Raw genomic sequence first — 27,511 nt, forward strand, 5'->3', positions numbered from 1 at the left:
CCTCTTTTTTATTAGGCACCATGTCCGGTTTGAAGAGGTCTTGTGGTGCCAAAACATTGGAAACCCCCCAAAAGTGACCCCAATTTGGAAACTAGACCCCTTGAGGAATCCATTGTAGTTTTCATGGGGTGCATGCGGCTTTTTGATCAGTTTTTATTCCATTTTTAGGTGGCGTGGTGACTAATAAACAGCAATTCTACTATTGTTTTTGTATACTTTTTTTTTTACAGCGTTCACCGTGCGCTATAAATGATATATTAACTTTATTCGGCGGGGCGATACGATCACGGCGATACCAGATGTTTATAGTTTTTTTTTATGTCTTATGGCGTTTGCACAATAAAATACGTTTTGTAAACAATCATTCACTTTTTGTGTTACCTTATTCTAAGAGCCATAACGTTTTTATTTTTCAATCAATAAAGCCGTGCGAGGACTTATTTTTTGCGTAACGAACTGTATTTTCCATCAGTACCATTTTTAGGTACATGCGACTTTTTGATCTCTTTTTATTCCATTTTTTGGGAGGTGAAGTGACCAAACAATTGTGATTGTGGTACGGTTTATTAATATTTTTTTTTACGGCGTTCACCGTGCGGGATAAATAACAAAATAATTTTGTAGTTCAGGCCGTTACGGACGCGGCGATACCAATTATGTATAGTTTATTTGTTTGTTTATATATTTTTATTAATAATAAAGGCCTGATAAGGGAAAAAGTGGGACTTTTACTTTTATTACTTTTAAAACTTTTATTTTCTTATTTTTACACATCTTTTTTTAACTTTTTTTTTACTTTATTACTTTGTCCCACTAGGGGACATGAGGGCAGGAGGCCCTGATCGCTATTCTAATACACTGCACTACATGCGTAGTGCAGTGTATTAGAACTGTCAGCTACTCACTGACAGCAAGCATAGTGGGTCCTGACGTTGTCAGGACCCACTAGGCTTCCGTCTATGGCATAGCCGGACGCCATTGTTTGGTGTCCGGTTGCCATAGTCACCATCGCCGGCCGCTATCGCGTAGCAGGCCGGCGATGGCAGCTTAACCCCTAAAAAGCCGCGATCTCTATAGAACGCGGCTTTTAAGGGGTTAATCAGCGGGGACACAGCGATCGGTCCCCGCTGTAGGAGCTGTGACAGCTGCTGAACAAGACAGCAGCGTCACAGCTCCTGTATGTGTCGGGAGGACGGCCGAAACGGCCGTTACTCCCGAGACGTACTATTACGGCATGGAGCGCGAACGATACAGCTGCCATGACGTAATAGTACGTCAAGGAGCGGGAAGGGGTTAATGGTACATCCTCAGGGTGGGTCGCAGTTACCAGTGGGGTTCCACAGGGGTCAGTATTGGGCCCTCTTTTTAATATATTTATCAATGATCATGTAGAGAGATTACAGAGTATAATTTCAGTATTTGCAGATGATACTAAGCTCTGTAAAGTAATCAACACAGACAAGGAAAATGTAATACCACAGAGGGAATTGGGGAAGCTGGAGGTTTCGGCAGAGAAATGGCAAATAAAGTTTAATGTGGATAAATGTAAGGTTATGCACGGGCCTGGGAAACAACTTCTACAATCATGCATTAAATAATAAAACACTGGGTAAAACTGCCACTGAAAAAGACTCTGGAAAATTAGTGGACAGTAAATATTACTTTAGCAACTACTGCCAGGCAGCTGCTGTTCGCAACTGCCTCATAGGAATATTTGCCTTCTTCTGGATCAACACTGTATATTTATAGATTGAACTTGATGGACCAAAGATAGTGGAGATAGAGCAGAAGTTTACTTTTACAAACTTTGTAGCTTTGATGAGAACTTTGTGAGAACTATGCTACAAAATGTAGTTGCACTTGTCACAGGATACCTTTCTTAATGTTTAAAAGATACTCTCTATTCCTGATAAACTGACTAGTATAAGTCATAGGAATCAAGTATAAAACAGTTGGAATCAGGATTACTTAGAAGCTTTTCACAGGCAGCGCCATTTATTTGCCATGTATAAGTCTGCTCACCGCACACAGTTTTCCTGGAGGAGTCAGAGAAAGGCATATCATATTCCACCTGGTATACTGGTCAAACTTTCAGACAAAGGTGCGATCTATTTACTATGTGTTTATACTGTTCATTGGCATGGGAAATATGTCCCCTGGTAATTATAGGATTATCTTAAGCACTATGGAAAAGAAGTGATTGCCATAGTGTAATGTTGGCACTGGTACTGCTGTGTCATTTCATCTCACTGTAATGTAAACTGCTGGTATCACAATGACAACCTCAACTCTCAGGACTGATGAAATATAATGCTATACATTTGCAATATGTAATGAAATGCAATTTTAGTGCCAAACGCAGCCTCAAGAAAGTACACCAGACAGATCGAAAGAAAAACATAGCACGTATAAGATCACATTGACATTTAGAAGGTACTAGTCTACGCTTGTTTATATATATATATATATATATATATATATATATATATATATATATATATATATATATACACATACACATAGTATAATTATATATATAGCTAGTTTCTGTTATGTTAAATACCGAACACTATCATGTTCTAAACACAGTGCTCCTTACTTGGGACAGGTACTCCATACACATTCACTTCTTCAATGAAAACCACAAGACCAAGAATATCAGCAACCTCTGTGGTAGCGACATTTTCTCCTTTCCACCTGAAAAAGCAGATTTAAAATTAGAGCAATCTTGTTACTGCAGATAGTAGCAGTGGCAAAAAATATATATCAAATAACGCTTTATTTGATTTAAAAGTAATCAAAAAGCTTGTACTTACCCCGGCCATTGTCGTAGTCTGGCCTCCTGGGATGAACTTTCATCCCATGTGACTCCTGCAGCCAATCACAGGCTGCCTCGGTCACATGCACTTCACTCAGCAAAGACGGACGCATCACCATGACAACGACCGGGAGTAAGTATTTTATTTTTTTGCCGCGGAAATTCCGCTCAAATATTTACAGCACAATTTGGTGCATTTGTGCATTTTTTTGTTTTGAGTTCCCCACGGGTTCTTGGTCAGATTCGCTGCGTGTTTTATGTGGGAACCCAGCCTTAGAGGGGTAGCGAGAGATCCGGGACCATGGAGAAGCTAAGTGAGTTGTGTTGCCTGCAACTACTGCAGATTTGTCAGCTGCACATTAATGTTATGAAGTTCCAGTTTCTCCACACTATTGGATTCAGATCTAGTGACTATGCGGGTCACACAGCAATCACATCATCATGCTACTGAAATCAGCTTGAGAAAATGGGGGCAGAGCTGCACCTCACCTCTGACTATGGGTTATCCCCCCTTACTTGCTGGACCCCATAGCAGATGCTTTGCCCGTTACACTGGTAGCTATACCTATGCTCGTTACTTATTGCACTTGCTCCACATCTTTGCCTTCCATATATATCGCCATGTGGCTCTTCCCTCTGTCCTGCTCTATGCTAGGCTTTCAGAATATTTGAGCCCACTTCCAGCTTAAAGCTCTGGTTCAAATTTGCAAGTCTCTGTATAATTCGCCAATAAGTCTTTTACTAAATGTGAGAAGCACATTGACACACAAACCAACAGGAAAGCTGTTTTTAAGACTCCAGTAAGGAAGCCAGCAAACATGCTTCATTGGTGGTCTGACAGCGAGATCTTCTGGTTTCTGCTCTAGGGATACCTGTAGATCGTAATCTACTTTTGTCCACCACTGACTTAAACATATACAATGTCTACACTATATAGTTAAATCAAAGTATTTTATTTAGTCACCTGAAAGTGTCTCCCACTCGGTCATGGAAATAGATAAACTTTTGCTGATCCACCATTAAAATATCCCCAGTGTTAAAATACATGTCTCCTTTCCGGAACACGTCCCTCAGGATCTTCTTTTCTGTATCAGACTTGTCTCCAGCATAGCCTCCAAATGGAGATAGCGTTGTGATCTTGCTGATAAGAAGTCCAGGCTGACCTAATAGGATACATAAAGTGTAAGTAAATTGTCATTATTAATAGTTGTATCAATGATATACAAGGGGGTTCTGGCCAGAATAAAAAAGGAACACTTTTTGTTTCCAGGTTCTCCCCTGAAGGAGTATACCAGCCATGAGCACTCATCACCAAAATATCAACCATCTGGGAACCCTATCACTTTGTAAGTGCTTTTACATGCACTCTTTCACTCGTGTTCATAGGGGTACATGGTGAAACAGAGCTGCTTGCGTGTCGTAGTAAAATTGCGGTATTACTGCGACTCGCGCGTGTTTCCTCAATTCTTTCCTGTAGAATAAAAAAAACATCCAACTGCAAAAATTCTGAGATGGTCAGAATTTTTGCAATTGTTGCCAAGTCGCCTACAACTTATATTTTTATAGGGAAACACAGACATTGATTTGGGTGAAGTTATTCTTTAATTATGTATAATATGTTTCAGGTCATAAATGTAAATAATTCAATCCAGTGATGCTAGTCACGGTCATATCATCGTAAGTATGCGCACACTTCCTTGTATCCTGTTTTTAGCTTAGAAGATACCCCAGTAGTTGTTAGTCGTTTAGCTTCTTGTATATGGGAAATGCTCATATCCCAAATCTGCAGATGAGGTTAATATATAATGCAATGAAAATGATTTGGGACATGGGTGACAAGTGACCTCTTCTAGCATGGAGTCCTCAGCAGGCTGCCTGGAGCAGGTTGGTTATCACTAGGAAGGATAGACGTAGAAACAGTCAGTTTATTCACCTAGGTGTACACTTATTATTTTTTTCCATCGTGTTTCCATTGCTTTTGACAGTTAGAATAAAGCGGTCATTAAACCTGACAGACTTATTAGTGCTCAATTGGGGGAAAATGCATCGTAATAAATCATGACGAATTATGTAGCATTGTGGTTTGTCTGCATCCTGCTGGGAACTGGTGTTTGTGCCTGCCCTTACGGTAGAACAAAATAGCATGTACTCTTGGCGTTCAATCTACATGTTACTTTGAGCCATACGGAGGGATAATGCTGTAAATAAGACATCAAGAAGTATTTTTTATAGTAGTCCATATATAATGGTCCAAGCATTGCATACCCTTCTTTGCTCTGATACAACGTCCCTTGGCATCTTTAACAGGCTCATCCATTTCAATATCATATTTAATAAATTCATATGGTAAAACTTTCTGTTAAGGGGGAAAACAGGAAAGTTAGTATTGTGGAATAAACAACAGAATTTAGAACAATATGTAGACACTGGTATTAGTATAAATGTATCTAAGCATACAGGATAAAACGTAACAAAATGTTAATATTCATTAGGCTGAAAAAATAAACAAACGCAGAATAAATACAAATAAATGTGTCCAACTAACTAATCATATCTATACAGCATACAGTACTGCAACTGAGGGGCGGCTTATGGATAATTAGACAGCGGGTCAGACTAACAGGCTAGACTGACCAGCAGTGACGATAAATGTCTATTGTGCACAGGACTGATTCCTGGATTGCTGTAGTTGGAAAGCAAGTCCTCAACAGGCTCCATACAACTACATTTCCAATGTTTTGTGGCTACACATGTTAACAAATAAATCTCTGCTCAGTGTAGAGAACGTTCTCAGAACAAGTGCATTCATTTTCAACTCAATGAGCAGTAAATATAAGTACAATAGTGTTCATATATCAGTAGCCAAAGTAAACACTGACCCTGCAAAGAGTGAACACAAGTTCTGCTGTGGTTACCGTGGTTACTGTAAACAACAAGATACAACGACTCTAATTTTGCAATAGCAAATGTATGTATTTATATATTTCATACACATAAACATAAACACATTGAAATAGACGTGACTGTGTATTATCTGGCAGCTGCAATTTCTATTATGTATGGGTGATACTCTGCTTCTATAATTTATATTTCTATTATATTAACATACGCAGTGGGAAATACCATTATTTAAATTCATTAACTAAAGTTTACCAATTCTATATGTTTTAGTATAAATATGTGCCATACATATAGCACATTTATATAAGCAGTATCCTTGCGATACAATTGTCGGATAGATCCCAATGCGCTCTATGCATGTACAATACTGGCCTTCTATAAACATACCTTGTATAAGAAATTTACTCTTCCCACTGCACCAACTGTGTTAGTGTAATTCAAGAAGAGAATATTTCCTTCAGTGGCTGCATAAAACTCATACATTTGAATGTCACCAAATCTTCTCAGAAACTCACTCCACACGTCAGTCCGCAGGCCGTTCCCAATAGCCATCCGAACATTATGTGACGCATCGTCATCTGTCTGAGAGAAACCAGATATAAGACATCAGCACTTGCACATCAACCACAAAGGATACACCTACCATCATAGAGCATGGTCCAGTTATAATAACATAGATATCTACCACATGACATTTTTACATTGTAGTTTGCTACAAATCAGTATTGTTACAATGAAAATACACTTTATATAGTAATGCTACCACATCAATCCAATATGAAGTGATTAGCACATCATTAGTATGGTCAGGCAAAGACAAGAAAGAGAACTAGAAGAAAAGATTGCAAACATAGTAAAATGTATCTGTGCCAAGTGGCCTTTAAATGCTCTACTACAGAATTCTGCATTAATAGAGGTGATCCCTCATATAGGACCCCCACCTAATAACCAGAGTGGAGAGTTACTACAAAGAGCGTCCCTCTTCCATGTGTTACACCAATAGGCTATTTATTTCAATAGGAACTGTGTAAAACTTAATTTCCTTTGTGGTGTCGGTGCTACAGGGAAATTGCACACTTGCTGCCAGGTTCCTTTACAGATTACAGTCGATTGCTTGGGGTCCCAGCAGCGAGACAACCAGTCATCAGCTTTTTTTTTTAAAGACCCTTCTAACAAAAATAAATTGTCCTAAGTGGAAAACAACTTTAAAGATTGTAACTACCCTTAACTAAGTATGGAGCTGACCATATATAAGTATTGCGTTAAAATCTGATCATGACGATGATTAACGATTACCATTATATTAATGTTACAATATAAAGTATATCAATTGTCTTTGAAGACTGAAAAAGTTAGCATTCGAATGAGCTACAAACGCTGCGCAGCCCGCTGGAGAGCGCATTGTTCCTAAATAGAAGCGCAATTATATTTATTCCATCCAAGAGACAACAGGTCTGTTTTGACAGGCCTCCTTCATAGCACCAAAAGGAGGGAGAGAAGCAGACTTGGTCACCAACTGACTAAGCTGGGACCCAGAAAAGACCCCACATAATGGGCTGGTAAAAGTCAAGTTAGTGAAAAGGGGTGTAAGTGGATCAGGTTTCTTGGACAGATGGAGTGAAAAGAAAGGGTGATTCCATGCCGCCAAAGGCAGTGAAATTAAGGAGGATCTTATGGGAGGAAAGAATGCCAAATCTATTCTTCTAAACCAACCCATTCAGGAGTGGAACATCTCTAAACTTTAAACAGATACATGGAATTGCAGGTGAATGTCCTCATTAGATGAGATTATGTAAGACAACCATATAAATATACTTTCTGAACGCTGAACTACTGTCTGAATAAAATTCTGAATATGAAGCACATCACACCACCGATCCATCATATAATTTACTAGAAGATAAAAGGTACCTTAGGGACGTTACAGAGATATCGTAGCACTTCCCCAATGTATTGCACAACAGTAACATTGTGTTTTCTGCAATCATTCCAAAACTGGCTGGCTGAAAACTTCTTGCGCAAGACCATAGTAGCCCCTAAGAACAACGAGAAAAAAACAGAAACTTGACAAATCATGAAACATTCTATACATCAATGTTATTCAGCAGCGTGTTGAAATAGCTCGGTGCCATGAACTCAATCCTTCAATCAGACATGATGCAATAGATGCACTGATAAAGTACAACACACTGAGCTGATATTAGTTTTATAGTGACCTGGCTTCTCTCCTGTAAGGGTTATATAGCTGATTCAATGTGAACTGGCGGCCTATGTGTTATGCCAAGTTGAATGGGAATTCTGTTGCTCAGTTTTAGATGGAATGAAGTTAGGTTGAGACCATAGTGCTCAGTCTGAGCAAATTGATGTGCAATTTACTGGTCGGGCTGCGCAACGGAGTTTCCTTGGTTGCCACATAGGCCTACAGGGCAGGTTATCACACACATGCCAGTCAATCTGCACCCTGCTTAGCAACCTGTCTAATAATGTAATGATTAGGGGATTTGTTTGAAAATGTAATTCTGTGATGAATTTTCTGTTAAAATGTTGTTTTTTCGCTTTTAATTTGCATTAAATTGTTAGAAATAAGGTCTTCACTCATTGACTAGCATTCATTGAAAATACAACAGGCCTCAATCATCAAAACCCTCAGTGGAACGTAAACTTCTTCCCCATTCCAACCATTGTGTTCGGCCTTCACTTTCTTAATTGTGTTGAAAAATTGAAACATGAACTGATTGGTTAGCATGAACAACAAGGTAAATTTTTCTCGGAGACAGTTGCATACAGAAACCATTAAAATAAGTGATGTTACCTTTAAGGATACAGCCGTGGACGCCAATCAACATAGCTGAGCTGTGGTACAGTGGGAGGGTAATATACACAATGTCTCTGGCCCGGACGTGGCAAAGTTCAAACAGGCCACAAGCCATATTGATGCGGTTGTGATTTATAATAGCTGCTTTTGGAAGTCCTGTTGAGACATAACATGGAATCTCTCAGAAAAATATAAAAACTTGTTCATGCCCTGATCATATCCCAGCAAACAAAAAGTATGTTCCTGCACTCCATGACACAATCTTAGGACTTTATTGTAGAAACATTAAAAATCCACTCAGCACACAAAGACAGGGGATTAGTACGCTTTTGCGTTTCGAACGCCAATTGCGTCTTTAGTCATAGCCCACCTAGACTACTGTAACGTCCTCTTGTGTGGCCTTTTATCGAACTCTTGCACTTCTGCATTCCATCTTCAACTCTGCTGCCCTGATACTCCACTTTTGCCCTCGTTGCTCTAACAGCTTTCTTTCCTGCCGATTCCTTCATCGGGTACCAATTGGCCAGCGAATTCATTTAAAAATATGAACAATGACATACTGTACAAGGCTGTCCACAACCTATCCCATCCATACGTCTCTGCCATAGTCTTTGATACTTCGCCACACATAATCTCTAGTCCTAGCAATATCTTTTTCTCTGCTCTCCTCTGGTCTGCTCCTCCCATCACCGTCTTCAAGATTTCTCCTGTGCATGCCCCGTACTCTGGATCTCTCTACCCCCAACACATCACTCTCCCACCATGGAAACCTTCAAAAGCTACCTCAAATACCACCAAAGCTTACAACCTGCAATAACCTTGTCTTTACTATACAACTACAAAAGCAGCTTCTACCCTCACCTATGGTCTCTTTCCCCTTCCCTCGTAGACTGTAAGCCCTCGTGGGCAGAGCCCTCTCTCTTTCTGTACCAATCTGTCACTCAGTAATGTCATGATCATTGTATTTTAGATCATTTACTTGTGTTATGTACTTAAACCCCTCTGTATTACATATCTGCAGCGCTCTGGAAGTTAATAGCACTATAAAATAAACAAAAAGGGTGAAATGTATATGGGAAGGGCATTTTAAACAAACCAACGTTTGATTCCCCCAGCGCGGCGATCGCAAGTGCCACTCTCTGCTCTGAGTAACGGCTCTAGATCGCTACTTCGAGCAGAGGGACGGGTCTTGCAACTTGCAGTGCAGGAGCACTTGCACATCAAGTCCCACCTCAGTGGCACTGGCGATCAACGCACCAGGGAAACAAAACCTAACTTTCTTGGTCATGCAACTTGCATGACCGAGAAAAATGGTAAGTTTAAAATGCCTTTCCCCTTCCCTCTATCACCTTGTTAGCAGTTTTAAAAACTCAAAACTGCTGACAGGTTCCCTTCAAGTAATACAGACATAATTAATGACATCTCCTCCCCAAAATGCCCCAGTATAGGCAACAAAATGACAGAATATGCCTTATAGATGTTGCCTGCACAGATATGTCTGTTTATACAGATGTATCTTCCCTTAGGCCCCTTCACATCACGTTTGTGCCCTAGACATACACGATAAATGTGTCCATAGGGCTCATTAGGTGTACTTTTGGTCTCCATCGGGATGGTATATGTTAGTACACCATTTTTTGTTTTTTTTAAAGGACTGATTAGTGTAGAAGACTACAGTATTCCATTCTGTGGGATCCCGCAAAAAAAACATAATCCACGCTGTTTACGTTTTTATTAACATGGGAGTCTATATGCGATGAATGCCACTGTATTGCATTCGTCACAGGTATTTGTTAAACATATACGTCAGGAAGCTCCTGACATCACGTTGTAACACTCCTGACATCACTGTCCATATATGTCAGGGGCTTCTCCAGAGTTGGAATCCCTGGCAGGAGATCTTTTAAAGCTCTGGCTGGAACTCCGGCATTGTAGCTCCTATGGACAGTGGCATAAGGGGCTTTTCCAGAGCCGGAGTCTCCGTATACCTCAGACAAGGAAAAAACGTGATGTGAAGGGGACCTTATTTTCTCTCTAAATCCGACATAACCCGAAATGTATAAGTCACAGACATCCAATAAAAAACGTATACGTGATACATATACGTTTTTTAACATGGGAGTGTATAAATGACAGATGGCCGATTGAAGGCATCCGTCGCACATAGACTTCCATGTTAAAAAAAACTTATACGTTTACCATTTATGTTTTTTTACTGTATGGCTGTGACAAGAACACAGAGAAAAAAGAGCTTGTAGCCAAGGGGGTATATTAAACATACAAAATGTATTAATAACATATACAGAAAATACACTCATATAAAAATATATGTATATGATACAATATATTAGAAGGACGAGACTCTAGAAGAAAGTTTCAAAGAACAGGTATCGGCAATATAATTGTGCATATTGGGCAAGCTATAATGTCAAATGGAAAAAGTCTCTCAAATTTATCTGATTATGTCACTAGTCTAAGACATGGTCAAGATTACAGAGTCCCAGTACAAAAAGACATCATTTGTATGTATCTAGATATCAAGTACAGACTCCAAGTTACCAACATCTAACAGACAGAGAGAGAGTATATTACACAAGGCTTACCCATGTACGATTGCAATAAAAAGTCCGATAAGTGCTCCAGCACAGAAGCCCCAACGCGCGTTTCGCTGTAGTATTGCTTCCTCAGGGGGATGTGTGTGTGTGTGTCCTGTGTCTCGAGGCCCTTATGTACTGTGTGGTTCAACAAGAAACAGCCGATGATTGTCGGCGCATGCCCAGAGCCACGGCCGGAAGCGAGGACTGCCCCACTTCCGCCTCCACATGCTGGAGCGCACATCCGGATACCCGACGCGTAGCGGGATTTCCGAGCATGCGCAGTGCATGTACAGAGACGGAGCGGGGACAGCATCGCATCCTCGGTCGGATCCGGGCATGCGCACACATCGCGCTGACAGATATGCAGATTCAGTGAGTAGAAAGATATACGTCTATGTGTAGTGTGTGTGCATTGTCAAAAGTCGTCCTAGTTATGTTGTTATTTCATGAATATAAAGGATATCATAGCATGTTGTATTGCAGTGTCTGGGTGCAAAACAAGAAAAATAAAGTGACGTTAAAGCGACAGTCTAATGTAAGAAGCCGTTTTAAAATAAAAATTACTAAATGACTATAAAGATGGGTATCTAAAATGAAAATAAATATAAGCAGAGTTTTCATATATATCTATTAAGTGTACAAATGAGTATAATCTCACTGTACTCGGTGTTTAGTTTGGATAGGACGGTTATTGCCTACAGTCATTGCAGACTGGTCGACATGGATAGTGATTAAAGAAAAAATCATTTAAAATGGGGCTTTTCCAGAGCCGGAGTCTCCGTATACCTCAGACAAGGAAAAAACGTGATGTGAAGGGGACCTTATTTTCTCTCTAAATCCGACATAACCCGAAATGTATAAGTCACAGACATCCAATAAAAAACGTATACGTGATACATATACGTTTTTTAACATGGGAGTGTATAAATGACAGATGGCCGATTGAAGGCATCCGTCGCACCTAGACTTCCATGTTAAAAAAAACTTATACGTTTACCATTTATGTTTTTTTACTGTATGGCTGTGACAGTTGCCTCTAACGGATGCTATCCGTCGGGCAACCATTGCCCATAGACTCCAATATTAAAGGGGTTTTCCAGCCAATAGAAATGAATGGCCTATTCTCAGGATAGACTATCAATAGCTGATCGGCGGGGGTCCCGGGAGTCGGACCCTGACCTATCAGCTGTTTTGAAGGGAGAAAAGACTGCAATACTTTTGAATCGCCGCTAAATGCGTGTCAACGATTCACAGTGAACAAGAAGAAATGAAGGGGAAGCAGCGCTTGTATGAACGTTGCACCCCCTTCAAAACAGCTGAAAGGTGGGGGTCCCGAAAGCCCGACCCCGACAATCAGCTATTGATGGCCTATCCTGAAAATAGGCCATTCATTTTATTTGCTGGAAAACCCCTTTAATAAAAGCATACTTTATTTTACTGGATGGCGCGAGATTGTATTGAATTGGTATCATGACAAATTATATAACTTAACGCAATATAAGACACATCTGTATCTACCACTTGTGTTACAAAAAACTTCTATAGTCATGGTCACACGTGGTATATTTGCTGCAAACCTTAGGTGCGTAATGATGTCTTACATGATGTCCACATATAAATGCTGCAGAAAAAGCAGCACAAATTTTAATTCATATTGTGGATTTTCAAATCCGCAGTATGCATTATATGTTGTGGATTTCTTCCAAATTTTCACCTCAGATATAAACCTTTGCAGTGCAAAGGGGGAACGGAGATGTAAAATTCATGGCACAATAGACTGCAGATTTGAAGTCATTCACTGTGGAAAGTTTCTACAAAAATATATTCAGAATACAGAGCTTTGTCAGGATTTCAGGTCCAAGATACGAGATACCAGGAGAAGTATTACCTGTGGTTCCAGATGTGTAAATGTACATTGCCAGTGTTTTTCCCCCAACAAATGACCTCAAGGATTTCGGAACAGAGTCACATGAAGCTGCTTTGACTTTGTCGAGGAATGTTTCTGTTCCTTCACTGACGGGTGTTTCAGTGATGTAGAAAACCCTGGCATTTTCTTTCCTGAGCTCTGGCATGATTTCATCTATGGCATCCTTGAGCTCTTTTAGGGAAAGAATGAAAAAGCTATAAGAACATTGCATGAAATGAAAAGAAAAAACAAGCAAGTTTGGTTTGTTTCAAAAAGTAAATAAATACATGTCCTATGGAGCTGAATTTTAAGATTACAATAAAACAAAACACAATTTGTATAATAAAGACACTACTACTTGGAAACCATCACAAAACTACTGGTGACAGATCTGTTTTTCTTATTATGCCCCTCTATTTAGAACTTTGAGGGCACAATGATGTCCTACTGAGAATTGGGTCACAAAAAGGATATTCCAACTACTGACATTTATTTATCACATATCCACAGATGTCTCATGACTGACAGCCAATCTCTGCTTGGCTATTATACATAGTAAATGTCCATAGTTAACTTAGGTTGAAAGATGACACATGTTTATCAAGTTCAACCTCCCTCAGATCAATTATATATCATTCAGAGCTTAGTTAAAAGGTAACTCAACTTTTAAAAAACTTTTGACACGTCAGAAGTAACATGTCAGAAGTTTCGATCATGGCAGAAGTTTTGATTGGCGGGGGTCCGAGCACTGAGACCCCACCAAATGCTAAAACAAAGTGTCAGAAGCACTCGGGTGAGCGCTGGGCTACTTAGTTTCTGATCAGCTTTGAAAGCTGAGCGAGTGGTGTACAGATTCAGACTTTCTACTGAGCCCGTTCATCGCTCCGAGGAAAGAGGATCAGAAGCAAAGAGGCACAGCGCTCACCCAAGCACTTCTGTGGCTTTGTTTTAGCGATCAGTGAGGGTCTCAGTGCTCGAACCCTCACCGATCAAAACTACAGCAAGAAAGGACAGTCCCGGGACTAAAGGATGATCCGTTAGTCCCGGGTGGATCGCTTGCATGATGTACTGCAATACTAACGTACAGCTATACTGACAGTCTCCTTTGAAGCCATTCCAGAGGCAGTACTTAAAAGGAATACATAGATGGCAGACCTGGAGGCCTTCATTAGGCCCCCAGGCTGACATGACTATTATCGGCACTGCGCAATCGCGTCGCTGGGGGGCCAATGGCACGTCGGGTGGGTTCGCCCCTGATTCTAACAATTTAAATGCCACGGTCGTGATAAACCATGGCATTTTCTGCATTTTTATATATCCCAAATTGCTGTTATTGATCACCTTCGCTCTCCAGAAAAATTAAATAAAAAAAGTGATCAAAAAAAGTCTTGTGTACCCCAAAATGGTATCAATAAAAACTACAGTTCGCCCCGCAAAAAATAAGCTTTTACATTGCTCAATCAACGGAAAATGAAAAGTTATGGAACTCAGAATATGGTGACATTAAAAAAAAATTCTTTAGCAAGTATTTTTTTTCTTCATAAAAGTGGTAAAACATAAAAAAAAAACATAAATTTGGTATACCCGTAATCATATCAATCCGTAGAATAAGGAGAACATAACGTTTTTAACACTTTATTGATGCCATAAAGACAAAACTCCCCAAAAAACTGGCGTAATGGTTGTTTTTTCCCATTTCACCACACATATTTTTTTTCAGTTTCTCAGTACATTATGCGGTACAATACACGGTTTGATTCCATGGATGTATAATATGATACATTTGTTGCTCCAAGATACCACTACCACGTTTTTATTATGTGTTGTTTTATATTGTATGTGATGGTCTATGTATGTTTTTAAATATTTTCCAAATAAAGATGTTTTTTTGACATTGGTTAGTGCTTTACTTGTGCTATGGTTATTTACACTTCTAGTATTGTTGTCTATATATGTCTTCATAGGTATTCTATATCCAGTATTGACGTATATGGATGTTATTGCTGAAACAGGTTTTCGGTCTGGCCTGGACTTTATAGGGATTGCTATAGGGCGACTTTGGCCACATCACCACACAGGTCGCACGGCCAAAGATCACGGTGTTATCGCAGTGTTGCCCTGGCTGAATCGCAGTGTTAGGAAACGTCTGTCACTTTTAAGTTTCCATGACTACTAGTCAAGGTTCTGGGTGGTCCTGGTTTGAGTTGCAGAGCCACTCCCATTTCTCATTCTGCACCTATCAGGTCCAAGGGTGGAGTATTTGAATCTGTTCAGTTTTCTCATTGTTGCTTGTGATTTCTTATGTCTGCATGTGTCTTATCAAGCTCCTGGTTACACCCTGTATCACCATGACTATTTGGAGTCTGAACTGGACTTCGGCTTTGTCTTTGAATTTACCCTCTGCTCACTGATTTGGCTGGTTTTGACCTCTGCTACTCCTGGTATTCTCCCGCTTTGTGATTTGGACTTTTAGTATCTCCTGGTTGTGAACTCTGATTGCTGATTATCCCTCTGGCTTGTCTGGTTATCCTTCTGGTTTTCTGTTCTGGTTTTTCCTGCAGGTGCACCTCCTGTCCAACACTGTATTCTGTAAAAGCAACCTGGGTTCTATGCAGCCAAATCCAACCTGCCTTGCGGTGGGCTCTGGTGAAGACCACAGAGTAGCCTTAGACTCTGCTGACCAGAGTGGTGATGGACTTGAGGTAGCAAATTTACCTACACGCTTGATCCAGACAGTCTACAGCTGTCTTTGTGGAATCGCTGGTATAGCAATTCCATAAACTTTCAAACTGGAAAATTGCTCAAGTAGTGATTCCATTACACGCAGTAATGATAGTTAACGTGGCCACGTTGTGACCCGCATGTTGCCGCAACTGCAAACTTGATGGATTTCTTGTAACAATCTTGTTGCAGCAACCTGCGGATCGCAACGTAGCCATATACACTTTCATTACTGTGATGCATCCAGCGTGATAACACAGCAAACTTTTGCCACACGACCAAAGTCGCCGTGTAGTCCAACCCTAACCTGACCTTGTCTAAAAAAAAAAGCAAATTAATTGTGTAAGAGAGTATATGTAAGGGATAATAAAAAGTTCTTAACAGATCAACATGTAAAATTAGAAAACTGTATGCAGTAATTGCAAATATTACAATTTGTTTTTCTCCTCTTGCTGCTTTTGGTGACCTTTGTCACTGAACTTTTATCTGAACTTTGTCTATTAAACATTAAAATAACATCTTCCTACCTTTGTCTCGTGTAACTCTTAGTTTCAATAAATATTATTGGTATGAAACAGAAAACTAAATATTCCTTATTGTGACAAGTAGTGCCAGCAGAACAGTAATAATAATATATAAAAAAAAACAGAACATGGTGGCGACAACTGCTAAGTGGATCTTGGGACAAATCAATTGTTCTTTATTAACACCTCAGATTTAAAACTTTTATATCGTTGTCAGAAGTAGGAATAGACTTTACCGTATTTAAAGTAAAGCTTTTGTTTGGAACCATCTTAAATAATATACTAAGGGATTACATTCAAAAGGAAAAATCTAAGTATTTGCAGAAGCCGTGTAGAAAACATCTGCAGAGTACAGTCCCAGTTTCTGTGAATGGACCACTGGCAGAGGTTGTTCTAATGGCCATCATCACATTCTCTCCCGCAGTATCTGTGAGCAGTCCATTCATAGAAAACTTGCTTCTGTAAATGGTGCTTTAATTCAGCTGATGGCACCTCTGAAAACGTAATTTTACATTTGCTACAGTTTGTAAGGAGTGATTCTGATGCAATTCCCTGTAATATTTAAGAGGGTTGTCCAGTAAAGAAAATTTATTTTTGATATACCCTATTAGAGGAGGGTCCCCTGTTAAAGATCTTTATCTATTGGCCAGAGTGAATAGCGGTTACAAGGAGCGTCTATCGCTCTGGAGGATCTGTCCTGTCCTTCATGACACAGACAACCTATTGATTTAAATGGGCACGGTGTAATGCTTAACTTTCCCTGAGGTGACGCTGAAGGGAAATTAAACATCTACTGCCAGATTTTCCCACAGTTTACTGCGGATCGCTGGGGTTCCAGGAGGGAGACACATTGTGATCTGCTTATTGTCAAAGGACCCTTCTAAGGGTATGTTCACACGTAGTGACCAAAAACGTCTGAAAATGCGGAGCTGTCAGGCGAAAACAGCTCCCGATTTTCAGAAGTTTTCTTAACAACTCGCGTTTTTTACAGCGTTTTTTTACGGACGTTTTTGGAGCTGTTTTTCAATGGAGTCAATGAAAAACGCATCCAAAAACTAACAAGTAGGAATTGTCCAAAAGGGAGAATCCTTTTAAAATCTGGGACAGAAAGAGGCTTCTTTATATTAGGGCATCGATCACATACCCTAATATAACCAGTCGGCAATTCACGGTGGGTGTTAACAGAGCGATCAGGTGTCTCAGAGTGGCGCTGAAACCCGGATCGCAGTGTTACTGCCTACCTCTGGTCCTGGAGACATGATCAGAACCCGATTGGTTCAGATCCCGATCATGTGACATTGCAGGAAAAGATTGTTGTAGCAACAAACTTTCCCGGAATCGATCGTGGGTGTTGCCGCTGGTTGTCATGGCAAAAAAGTACACATATTTGGTATCACCGTGTTCATAAAGACCTGAACTATAAAAATATAATGTTTTTTCCCACACGGTGAACACTGCAAAATAAATAAATAAATAAATCAAACAATTCCAGAATCGCTATTTTTTGGTCACCACCCCTCACAAAATATAGAATAAAAAATGATCAAAAAGTCACATTTCTCCTAAAATAGTACCAATAAAACTACAACCCGTACCACAAAAAAATAAGCACTTACACCGCTTTTTTGACTGAAAAATAAAAAAAGTTACGGCTTTCAGAATATGGCGACACAAAAAATAAATTATTTTGTAAAAAAGTGATTTTATTGTGCAAACGCTGCAAAAATTAAAAAAAAACTATATACATATGGTATCGCTGTAATCGTACCGACCTGCAGAATAAATTAAAATTGGCATTGTAGCGCACGGTGAACGCCGTAAAAAAATATCTGTGTTTTTTTCGTCACCTTCGCTCAAAAAAACTTTAATAAAAGTGATCAACAAAATTGTATGGACAAAAAATCAAAGAAAAAAAAGAAATAAATAATTATGCCTCTCAGAATGTGGTGAAACAAAACATTTTTTTTTAACAAATAGTTTTCTCTTTGTAAAAATAGTAAAATATAAAAAAAAAACTATATAAATTTGACATCACCATAATCGTATTTAGCCACAGAATAAAGTTAAGTTGTCATTTTTACCACACAGTGAAAGCGGTAAAAACAAAACCCAAAAACAATGGAGGAATCACAGTTTTTTCCAATTTCAGCCCGCAAAGAATTTTATTTTCAGTTTCCCAGTACATTATATGATACTTTAAATGGTGTCAATAGAATCTACAACTCCTCTCTCAAAAAATAAGCCCTCACACCAGTCTATTGACGAAAAATAAAAAAAAGTTAGGGCTCTTGGAAGGCGGGGAGTAAAAAACTAAAATGGAAAAGCAAAAAAGGATCAGTCCTGAAAGGGTTAAATTTAATTTCTAATGAAAAACCATTTATGACCACATTAGGTATTGCCCTAATTGGGAGAAATTGCTTTACAAACTTTTGGGGTGCTTTTTCTTTATGAAACTGAAAATGTCAACATTTTAGTGGAAAAAAAAAGTTGATATTCTTTTTTACAGCTTAATTCCACTAAATTCTCTAAAAAAAACCTGTGGGGTCAAAATGTTAACTATACCTCTAGAAAAATTCCTTGAGGGGTGTAGTTTCCAATATGGGGTCACTTTTGGTGGGTTTCCACTGTTTTGGCACCACAAGACCTCTTCAAACTGCACATGTCACCTAAAATATATTCTTAAAAAAAAAAAAAAAAAAAAAGGAGGCCTTAAAATCCACTGGGTGCTCCTTTGCTTTGGAGGCCTGTGTTTCAGTTCATTAGGGCACTAGGGCCACATGTGGGATATTTCTAAAAACTGCAGAATCTGGGTAATAAATATTGAGTTTCTTTTCTCTGGTAAAACATTCTGTATTATACCAAAAAAATGGATTACAAATGAATTTCGGCCAAAAAATAAAAAAATTACATTTGTAAATTTCACTTCTACATTGCTTCTAATTCCTGGGAAATGGCTAAAGGGTTAAGAAACTTTCTGAATGCCGTTTTAAATCCGTTCAGGGGTGCAGTTTTTAAAATGGGGCGAGTTATGGGGAGTTTCTAATATGTAAGGCCCTCTAAGCCACTTCACAACTGAACTGGTCCCTGAAAGAATAGCCTTTTGAAATTTTCTTGAAAATGTGACAAATTGCTACTGAAGTTCCAAGCCTTGTAACATCCTAGAAAATTAAAAGGATGTTCAAAAACCGATGCAAACAAAGTAGACATATGGGGAAATGTTTAGAAAAATTCTAATTTTTGCAAATTTTCTCTAAATTTGCGTTTTTTACAAATAAATACTGAATTGAATTGACCAAATTTTTCCACTAACATAAAATACAATCTGTCACGAGAAAACAATCTCAGAATCGTTAGATAGGTAAAAGCATTCCAAAGTTATTAAAACATAAATTAACATGTTAGATTTGAAAAAATCGTCTGTGTCCACAAGGCCAAAACAGGCTGTGTACTGAATTGGTTAAGCACTAAAGAACCCATTCTGCATGTAAGATTGTTCACATTAGTGTTATGACTTCAGTTCTTAATGGAACCATGACCAGTATGACAAGTCCATGTTCAAAAGAATCCCAATGACTTCTTGATTAATCCTATTGACAATTAGTTGGGTCTGTCAGGTTTCCATTAGCTTTTAATAACAGCAATATAGACTACGCTTTTTGCGGGAAAAAAAATATCTATACCAGTGCTTTTGAGAGTGTTACTAATCGATTCAGATTGTGAAAAATTATCTGGCACATGTCAAGCTCTACATTGGGAACAGTCTGACCTTGGTTTATAAGTATTATATATGTGGAAAACTATTTCTTACAAAGAAAAACAAAAACCATTATCCAGAACTGGAAAATGTTAAAAAGGATGACTGGTATGTGTTAGACTGGGTTCACACCTGCGTTGTTGTGTTCTGTTGTTCTGCTCCATCAGAGGAGCAGAACAATGGAATGACAGAACCGACGGTTCCGACGGAACCCACTGACTTTAATGGGTTCCGTTGGGGTGTCTGTGATTTTACCGGAAACAATAGCGCAGCATGCTGTACTATTGTCTCCGGTAAACTCCGGCAAAACCTGCCGGATCTGCGACGGAGGCCCCTGATTGAGCCTCCGAAGCAGATGTGAACATAGCCTTAGAGGAATCATATGGGGTCATGACTGGTTGGCTATAATTACTTCAGAATATGTATATTATTGGAACAATATTGATATCTCATACAAACGTAGAACTTCATTTTATGGCCATGATTTACTTCATGGTTAAACAGAGGCGCATGTTATCTACTATTTTGTTGAACTTTGAGCTAATGATGTGTTTAGCAACTGAGCAAAAGTCTACTGTAGCTGAAAGTCTCCAATTACACAATAATAAAAATAGGTGAAAGGGACACAAGGATTAAAGCAGGACAGTACCTGACTGCAGGAAGAGTCAAATACATTGTTTTGGAAATGACTGCAATATTTGAAGATACGTTTTATTGTCTGATTTTTCTTGTAGAGCTATGCTCTGGTAAATATCTAATAAAAAGAAGTTCGGAGTTAAAACATTTCTAGTGAAAATAGATGCTCTAGAGCAAAGTTCCCCAACCAGTGGCTAAGGGGCCACAAGTAGCTCTCGGCCCCCTGCTCGCTGCTCCACAGCTGCATGCTGTACTCTAGGGATGTCACAGAATTGCTAAATGTCTAGACCCATATCTATCTAGGTGATATCTATGGAAGATATTTTGAGGACCACTGATCTACAGTATAGTACCTCCCTTCTTCACAGCCTACTACACAAAAAAATTTAGCGTTTTTTTAATGACATGTTCTCCATTCATATCCATAGCTACATAGCTGGCTATACACATCGAAAATGAACGCTTGTTTATCCGGCAGCTATCTCCCCTAACTATCCTTTAAACATGGACACACTGTTTGGGAGAGTTCCTCACTCGGATTACAGCTGGAATAGAAGCGCAGTAGATGTATATGTGTTCCAGCAGCGTTGATGATCCATTGCTTGGTGATAGACAACAGTCGATGACACCAATTAATTTCCATTCTCCTTTGGAGATTCACCTATGTCATCCACTATATTAGTAAAGGGCTCCTAGTGCGTATGATATTAGCAGCCCAGAAATAAAAAAAGATGTCCGCCAAACCAAAGTGCTGGAACGTGAATTTATAATGAGTATTTTTTTATTTTAAACATGGTGGTTCAATAAAGCTTTGGGGTGGAGGGGTTAATACAAAAGCATTTTTTACCTTCTGGAATATTTAGGCCCTATTCACACGACAGGGGTTCCAAATTGGGCTATTCACACGGCCGATTTTTTGACGGCCCGGTCAAAAAATGGGACATGCTCTATGTTTGGCAGTTCTCCCGACCGCCTGGCTCCCATAGAAGTCTATGGGGCTGTGAAAAGAACGGCTGTCACTTGGATGTGATCCAACTGACGGCCGAGCTTTCTGTCGCTTGTTCGCTCTCTTCTCCTCCTCACAGTGCGAAGTGCATGTGAGGAGGAGGATATTTTTTTGCTCCCTGTAGGAGCGGAATCCCTAATCCCCGGCCACAGCGTTGCTGAAGCTGTGGCCGGGGATTCCGCTGCAGGAGAAGTCCCTGACTTCACTCTTCATATATGGACATTGAAGTCAGGGACTTCTCTTGGAACAGTCCCCTACAGTGGCGCTATATACAGGAAGGTAGGGGGTGCCATCTATGGGGGGCGTGCTATATAAAAGGGAGCTGTGTAGCGCTATATAAAAGGGAGCTGTGTAGCACTACATACAGGGCGGCCGAGTGGCATTACCTACAGGGGGGCCGTGTGGCATTACCTACAGGGGGGCCGTGTGGCATTACCTACAGGGGGGCCGTGTGGCATTACCTACAGGGGGGGCCGTGTGGCATTACCTACAGGGGGGGCCGTGTGGCATTACCTACAAGGGGGCCGTGCGGCACTACCTCCAAGGGGGTCGTGCGGCACTACCTCCAAGGGGGCCGTGCGGCACTACATACAGGGGACTGTGCGGCACTACCTACAGGGGACTGTGCGGCACTACCTACAGGGGATTGTGCGGCACTACCTACAGGGGACTGTGCGGCACTACCTAGAGGGGGTTGGGTGGCACTACCTACAAGGGGGGGCTGTGTGGCACTACCTACAAGGGGGGCTGTGTGGCACTACCTACAAAAGGGGCTGTGTGGCACTACCTACAATTGGGGCTGTGTGGCACTACCTACAAGGGGGCTGTGTGGCACTACCTACAAGGAGCTGTGTGGCATTACCTACAGGCGGCTTTGTGGCCCTACCTACAAGGGGGGCTGTGTGGCGCTACCTACAAGGGGGGCTGTGTGGCGCTACCTACAAGGGGGGCTCTGTGGCGCTACCTACAAGGGGGGCTGTGTGGCACTACCTAGAGAGGGCAGTGTGTGGCACTACCTAGAGAGGGCAGTGTGTGGCACTACCTACAGAGGGCAGTATGTGGCACTACCTACAGAGGGCAGTATGTGGCACTACCTACAGAGGGCAGTATGTGGCAAAAAAATTACAAATTAAATTCATCCGGTTTTAAAACAGAAAAGGGAAATAAAACGGATGCAAAACGGGTCAAAAATCGGCCGTTAAAAACGGAATCACTGCCCCGAACGGAAACGGATGCAAAACTGCCTGAGAAAAATGGACCAAAACAGCGTTTCTTTATTGGCCGACACTCAGACCCTGTCGTGTGAATAGAGCCTTACTTTCTTAAATCTGCAACTATTTAGCAAATTGAAAAAAAAACATGGAAAGCCCAATTCCACCATGCTCAATTCTATTGTTGAAAGATTCATAGGCATGTAAGGATTTTCATTATGCAGTCAGGCATGTACACTGTAAACTACAGACTATACACCATTTGTGTATGCTAGGGACATACTTAACTGTTTGACAACAGAGAACTGAACGTTGAGCTGTTAACTGACATCTAAAAAGAAAACAAAGCCGGTCCTGACGAATAATAGAAGTGAACAAGTTTATCCAGGATCGTTTCAGAAGTGGTGGGTTAGGTGATCAAGAAGGCATGAAAAAAATGTAGACGTTCAACTGCCTTTCCCTCTAATGAAAACTATTCATATTCATTTATTATTACTATTTTTTTACTTTAACTTTTTTTATTACGTTTGCTTAGTTTCCTGATAAGTGGAAATGTTATACAGGAAGAGATCTTCAAAAACGAGTACCAAAAAACCCAAAAAAAATTGTGCCATGTATTAACATCTCATCCTGTTAGTGCCCATAGCCATAAAGTTGTCACACAAGCATCTGTTAAACTTTAGCACATTGCGTGCAATACAATGTGCATGAAATCACATGCTGCCAATTAGGCTTCAGGTGACAAGTTGGTGATTTACACAGACCTGATACTAGTTATTCTCCCTGAACTCCTTCAGTCAATCCTAAAAAATACAGGTTTCAAAAGTAAGGACTCATTCACACGACAGGGTCCGAGTGTCGGCCGGGAAAATCGGCCGTTTTTGGCCAATTTTCCCGGCCAGTTTGCATCCGGTTTGCATCCGTTCCGATTCCGTTCCGGGCCGTGTTGCCATTTTTACCGGCCGATTTGGACCCGATTTGCATCCATTTTTTTCCCTATCCGTTTTAAAATCGGATGAATTTCATTTAAATTTGTTGCCACACACAGCCCTTTGTAGATAATGCCACCCAGCCCCCTGCAGGTAATGCCACCCAGCCCCCTGCAGGTAATGCCAACCAGCCCCCTGCAGGTAATTCCCCCCAGCACCCTGCAGGTAATGCCCCCCAGCACCCTGCAGGTAATGCCACCCAGCAGGTAATGCAACCCAGCACCCTGCAGGTAATGCCACCAAGTCCCCTGTAGGTAATGCCACCAAGTCCCCTGTAGGTAATGCCACCAAGTCCCCTGTAGGTAATGCCACACAGCCTCCTGTAGCTGATGCCACCCAGCCCCCTGTAGGTAATTCCACCCTGCCCCCTGCAGGTGATGCCACCCTGCCCCTTGTAGGTGATGCCACCCAGCCCCCTGCAGGTGATGCCACCCAGCCCCCCTGCAGGTGATGCCACCCTGCCCCTTGTAGGTGATGCCACCCAGCCCCCTGTAGGTGATGCCACCCAGCCCCCTGTAGGTGATGCCACCCAGCCCCCTGTAGGTGATGCCACCCAGCCCCTGTAGGTTGCACCCACCCCCCCTTCCAGGAGAAGTCACTGACTTCAATGTCCATATATGGACAGTGTAGTCACTGACTTCTCCTGGAGAGGAATTCCCTGCCACAGGTCGGGAATTCCGCTTCAGAAGTGATGTCACTGTGTCCATATATGGACAGTGTAGTCACTCACTTCTCCTGTAGAGGCATCCCCGGCCATAGAGTCGGGGATTCCGCTGCAGAAGTGAGTGACTTCGCTGTGTCCATATATGGACAGTGTAGTCACTCACTTCTCATGTAGCGGAATCCCCGGCCACAGAGTCGGGGATTCCGCAGCAGAAGTGAGTGACATCGCTGTATCCATATATGGACAGTGTAGGCACTCACTTCTCCCCGGCCGGGGATTGGGGATTCCGACTCCTACAGGGAGTAAAAAAAGACCCTCCTCCTCCTCACATGCACTCTGCACTGTGAGGAGGAGGAGGAGGAGAGAGAGCGTGAGCGACGGTAGACCCAGCCATCACTCGGGACACATTCCGGTGATGGCCGTGTATTACCCGGCCCCATAGACTTGTATGGGAGCCGGGCGGCTGGGTACCCGGCCGAAAATAGGGCATGTCCCATTTTTGACGGCCGGTTTTCCCTGTCGTGTAAATTCCGCCTAACTCCCATATTCACCTTCTCCACCCAAGTAGACTCACAGAGCTGCTTTCTGCCTTGTGCCTGCAGAACTTATATATAGATGGATAGGTGATCCCCAGTCAATTTCTTGATTATTATTAATTATTCCCACAAATAATCAGTTAAGTCCTAAAAAAAAAAATGTTCAGACTTATTAGTCATGAAGAGCCGTTACTTTGTTAGGAAAATAAAATCAGTGGTGACTCCTTTTTACCTCCATGTTGCAGTCAGACACAGGGACAGTTAAAGGGAACCAGTCACCAGCATTTCACCTATTGAAATCTCCTCACCACTCGCTGGCCACTGCGGTCAAAAGTTCATTGGCGTTATCCCCTCTCCTAAACTTCTCCTCCGATTGTAAATAACGGACTGCAAACATTTTGCGTCTTTTATGGTAATAATCCAGCAATCTCGTTCGTTCCGCTTATTGTGTCTGCCCACCGGCAAAAATTGGTCCACCATGAATACCGAAATCTCGCCTAAGATCGCACGCATGTGCCGCCTCATGTATGGTCCGACACCCTACCCTGCTTCATTCGGGCCTCAAATCTAGTTATTGCGCATACGCCACTATGGTGTCCAGTTGTGCGCACGCACCAGAACATCGATGCGCAAAAGCAGGACTTCGTGTGTGCTGGGGGGAGGAGAGGAGCTGTCAATCAAGAGTAAGGAGGCTGGGTTAACTCGGAAAGGCTTGATGAATGAAGATATGATTCTTTCCAAATGAAGATATGACTTTCATGCTCATTAGCATACAGCACGGGAGAACTAAATAACTGAATGCTAAAAGGTACAGAGCCGACTTACAAGATAATTATAGGTTACATAACAAAATGATTTGTCACCCACTTCCACCAGGTACTGCTGGTTTAATAGGTGAAATTCTGGTGACAGGTTCCCTTTAAACAGCCCTATTATACAAAGAGCTTGCATACAGCAGTCCTTTAAGGGGTAGAGATGTGCTTTAAACTGAAATGAAAAGAATTAAAGCATTTATCCAAAAATGGTTTTAAGTGAAGCTAGCTGAGTCTCTGTTCTAACAGGCAGAAAAACATTATAGGTGGGATTAAAGGGGTTGTCTAGTTTAGACAGCCCATTTTCATATGCCCTATTAGGGAATTCTAAGTTAATAGAGGATCCTCAACTCCTGGCCAGAGTGGTAAGCGGCTACAAAGAACGTCTCGCTCTGGAGGACCTGTTCTGTCCTGCATTACACAGACAACCGATTGAATTGAATGGGCACCGTGTAATGCCTAATTTCCCCTGTGGTAGCACTGTGGAGAAATTCAACACTTACAGCCATGTTTTCCCACAAATTACATCTCCTTGCTGGGGGTTTCAACTGGCGGGTATTTTCTGATATGCCTACTGTCAAGGGATCCTACTAATTAGTAGGGATTGTCCAAAGTGGAAAACCCCTTTAACTTAAATTGCTCACGTTGTCACAAGTAAGTGATATATTACGTTTTATCATGCTACTAACAGAGGTGGAGCAATAATGACCTCAAAGTAGTTATCACAATTTTAAAAAAAATAAAAATCAAATCAAATGATAAGTGTGTAAATCGGGCAGATCTTATGAATCTCTCATCAGGAGCAAAGTGGTAGGTAAACTCAAAATAAATTTGACCAGTTAACTCCCATTCCTCCTGTAATAAGATCACCATATGGGTCTACGGATGTTAACTGGTTCCCGACCGCTGGCTGTATATTTACGGCCTGCGGTCAGGGTCCTTAAAACCCGAGCCATAGACTTTTTACGGCTCGGGTTTTAACTTGCTGCCCGCGCGATCGGGCAGCTGAATGTCGGGTCTCCGGCTGTCAGTGACTGCCGGGGACCCTGAGGAGAAGATAGAAGCAGCTTTCACTGCTTCTGTCTTCTCCGATGTCTTTTTACACAGCGCTCAATGAACTCTGTGTATAGGAATAGAGACAGCAGCAGCGGCGCTATCTCTATTCCTCCCGGTGATCATGTGACTGGTCACATGATCGCCGGGTGCCGTTAGTGACAGACTGCTGCTGGGTCTTACAAGACCCAGCACAGCCTTATTAGTGACAATAGTCACTATGAGAGGGCTGATTTCCCCTGTAACTGGGGCCGCTGTGCAGCCCCATTTACAGTGGAAAAACATGGTGTAAAAGAAAGAAAAAAAATATATAAAGTTCCCCAAAGGTCTTTTTTGACCTTTGGGGGACAGACCATAGTAATAAAAAAATAGTAAAGTCAAGTGAAATTTTTTTAAAATAATAAATACACATAAAATACCCACCCCAAAAAAAAACTTTCCCCACCCACCAATCATTTTTGTAACGCTAGCGCTGACCCAATTACCCTAATATAGACATGTAATATATTAAAATTTACAGTAGACAATGTCAATCACAAATAAAAGGTCTATTTTAGGGTAAAACTAT

At 41.1% G+C, this 27,511-nt stretch overlaps 1 protein-coding gene across 1 annotated transcript in view; it reads right to left on the reverse strand.

Annotated features, from left to right (window-relative positions):
- SLC27A2 (solute carrier family 27 member 2) overlaps nt 1-27,511 on the reverse strand; it is a 73,845-nt gene that overhangs the window by 12,434 nt on the left and 33,900 nt on the right. Inside the window, exons 2-8 of the mRNA XM_075858059.1 lie at nt 13,020-13,229; nt 8,532-8,690; nt 7,631-7,755; nt 6,107-6,301; nt 5,084-5,174; nt 3,783-3,981; nt 2,600-2,697 (exon numbers count right to left, since the gene is read on the reverse strand). Coding sequence (XP_075714174.1) covers nt 2,600-2,697; nt 3,783-3,981; nt 5,084-5,174; nt 6,107-6,301; nt 7,631-7,755; nt 8,532-8,690; nt 13,020-13,229 — 1,077 coding nt within the window. The remainder of the gene's footprint in view (nt 1-2,599; nt 2,698-3,782; nt 3,982-5,083; nt 5,175-6,106; nt 6,302-7,630; nt 7,756-8,531; nt 8,691-13,019; nt 13,230-27,511) is intronic.

This window comes from Rhinoderma darwinii, chromosome 3, assembly GCF_050947455.1.
Source record: "Rhinoderma darwinii isolate aRhiDar2 chromosome 3, aRhiDar2.hap1, whole genome shotgun sequence".
NCBI classification, from domain to species: domain Eukaryota; kingdom Metazoa; phylum Chordata; class Amphibia; order Anura; family Rhinodermatidae; genus Rhinoderma; species Rhinoderma darwinii.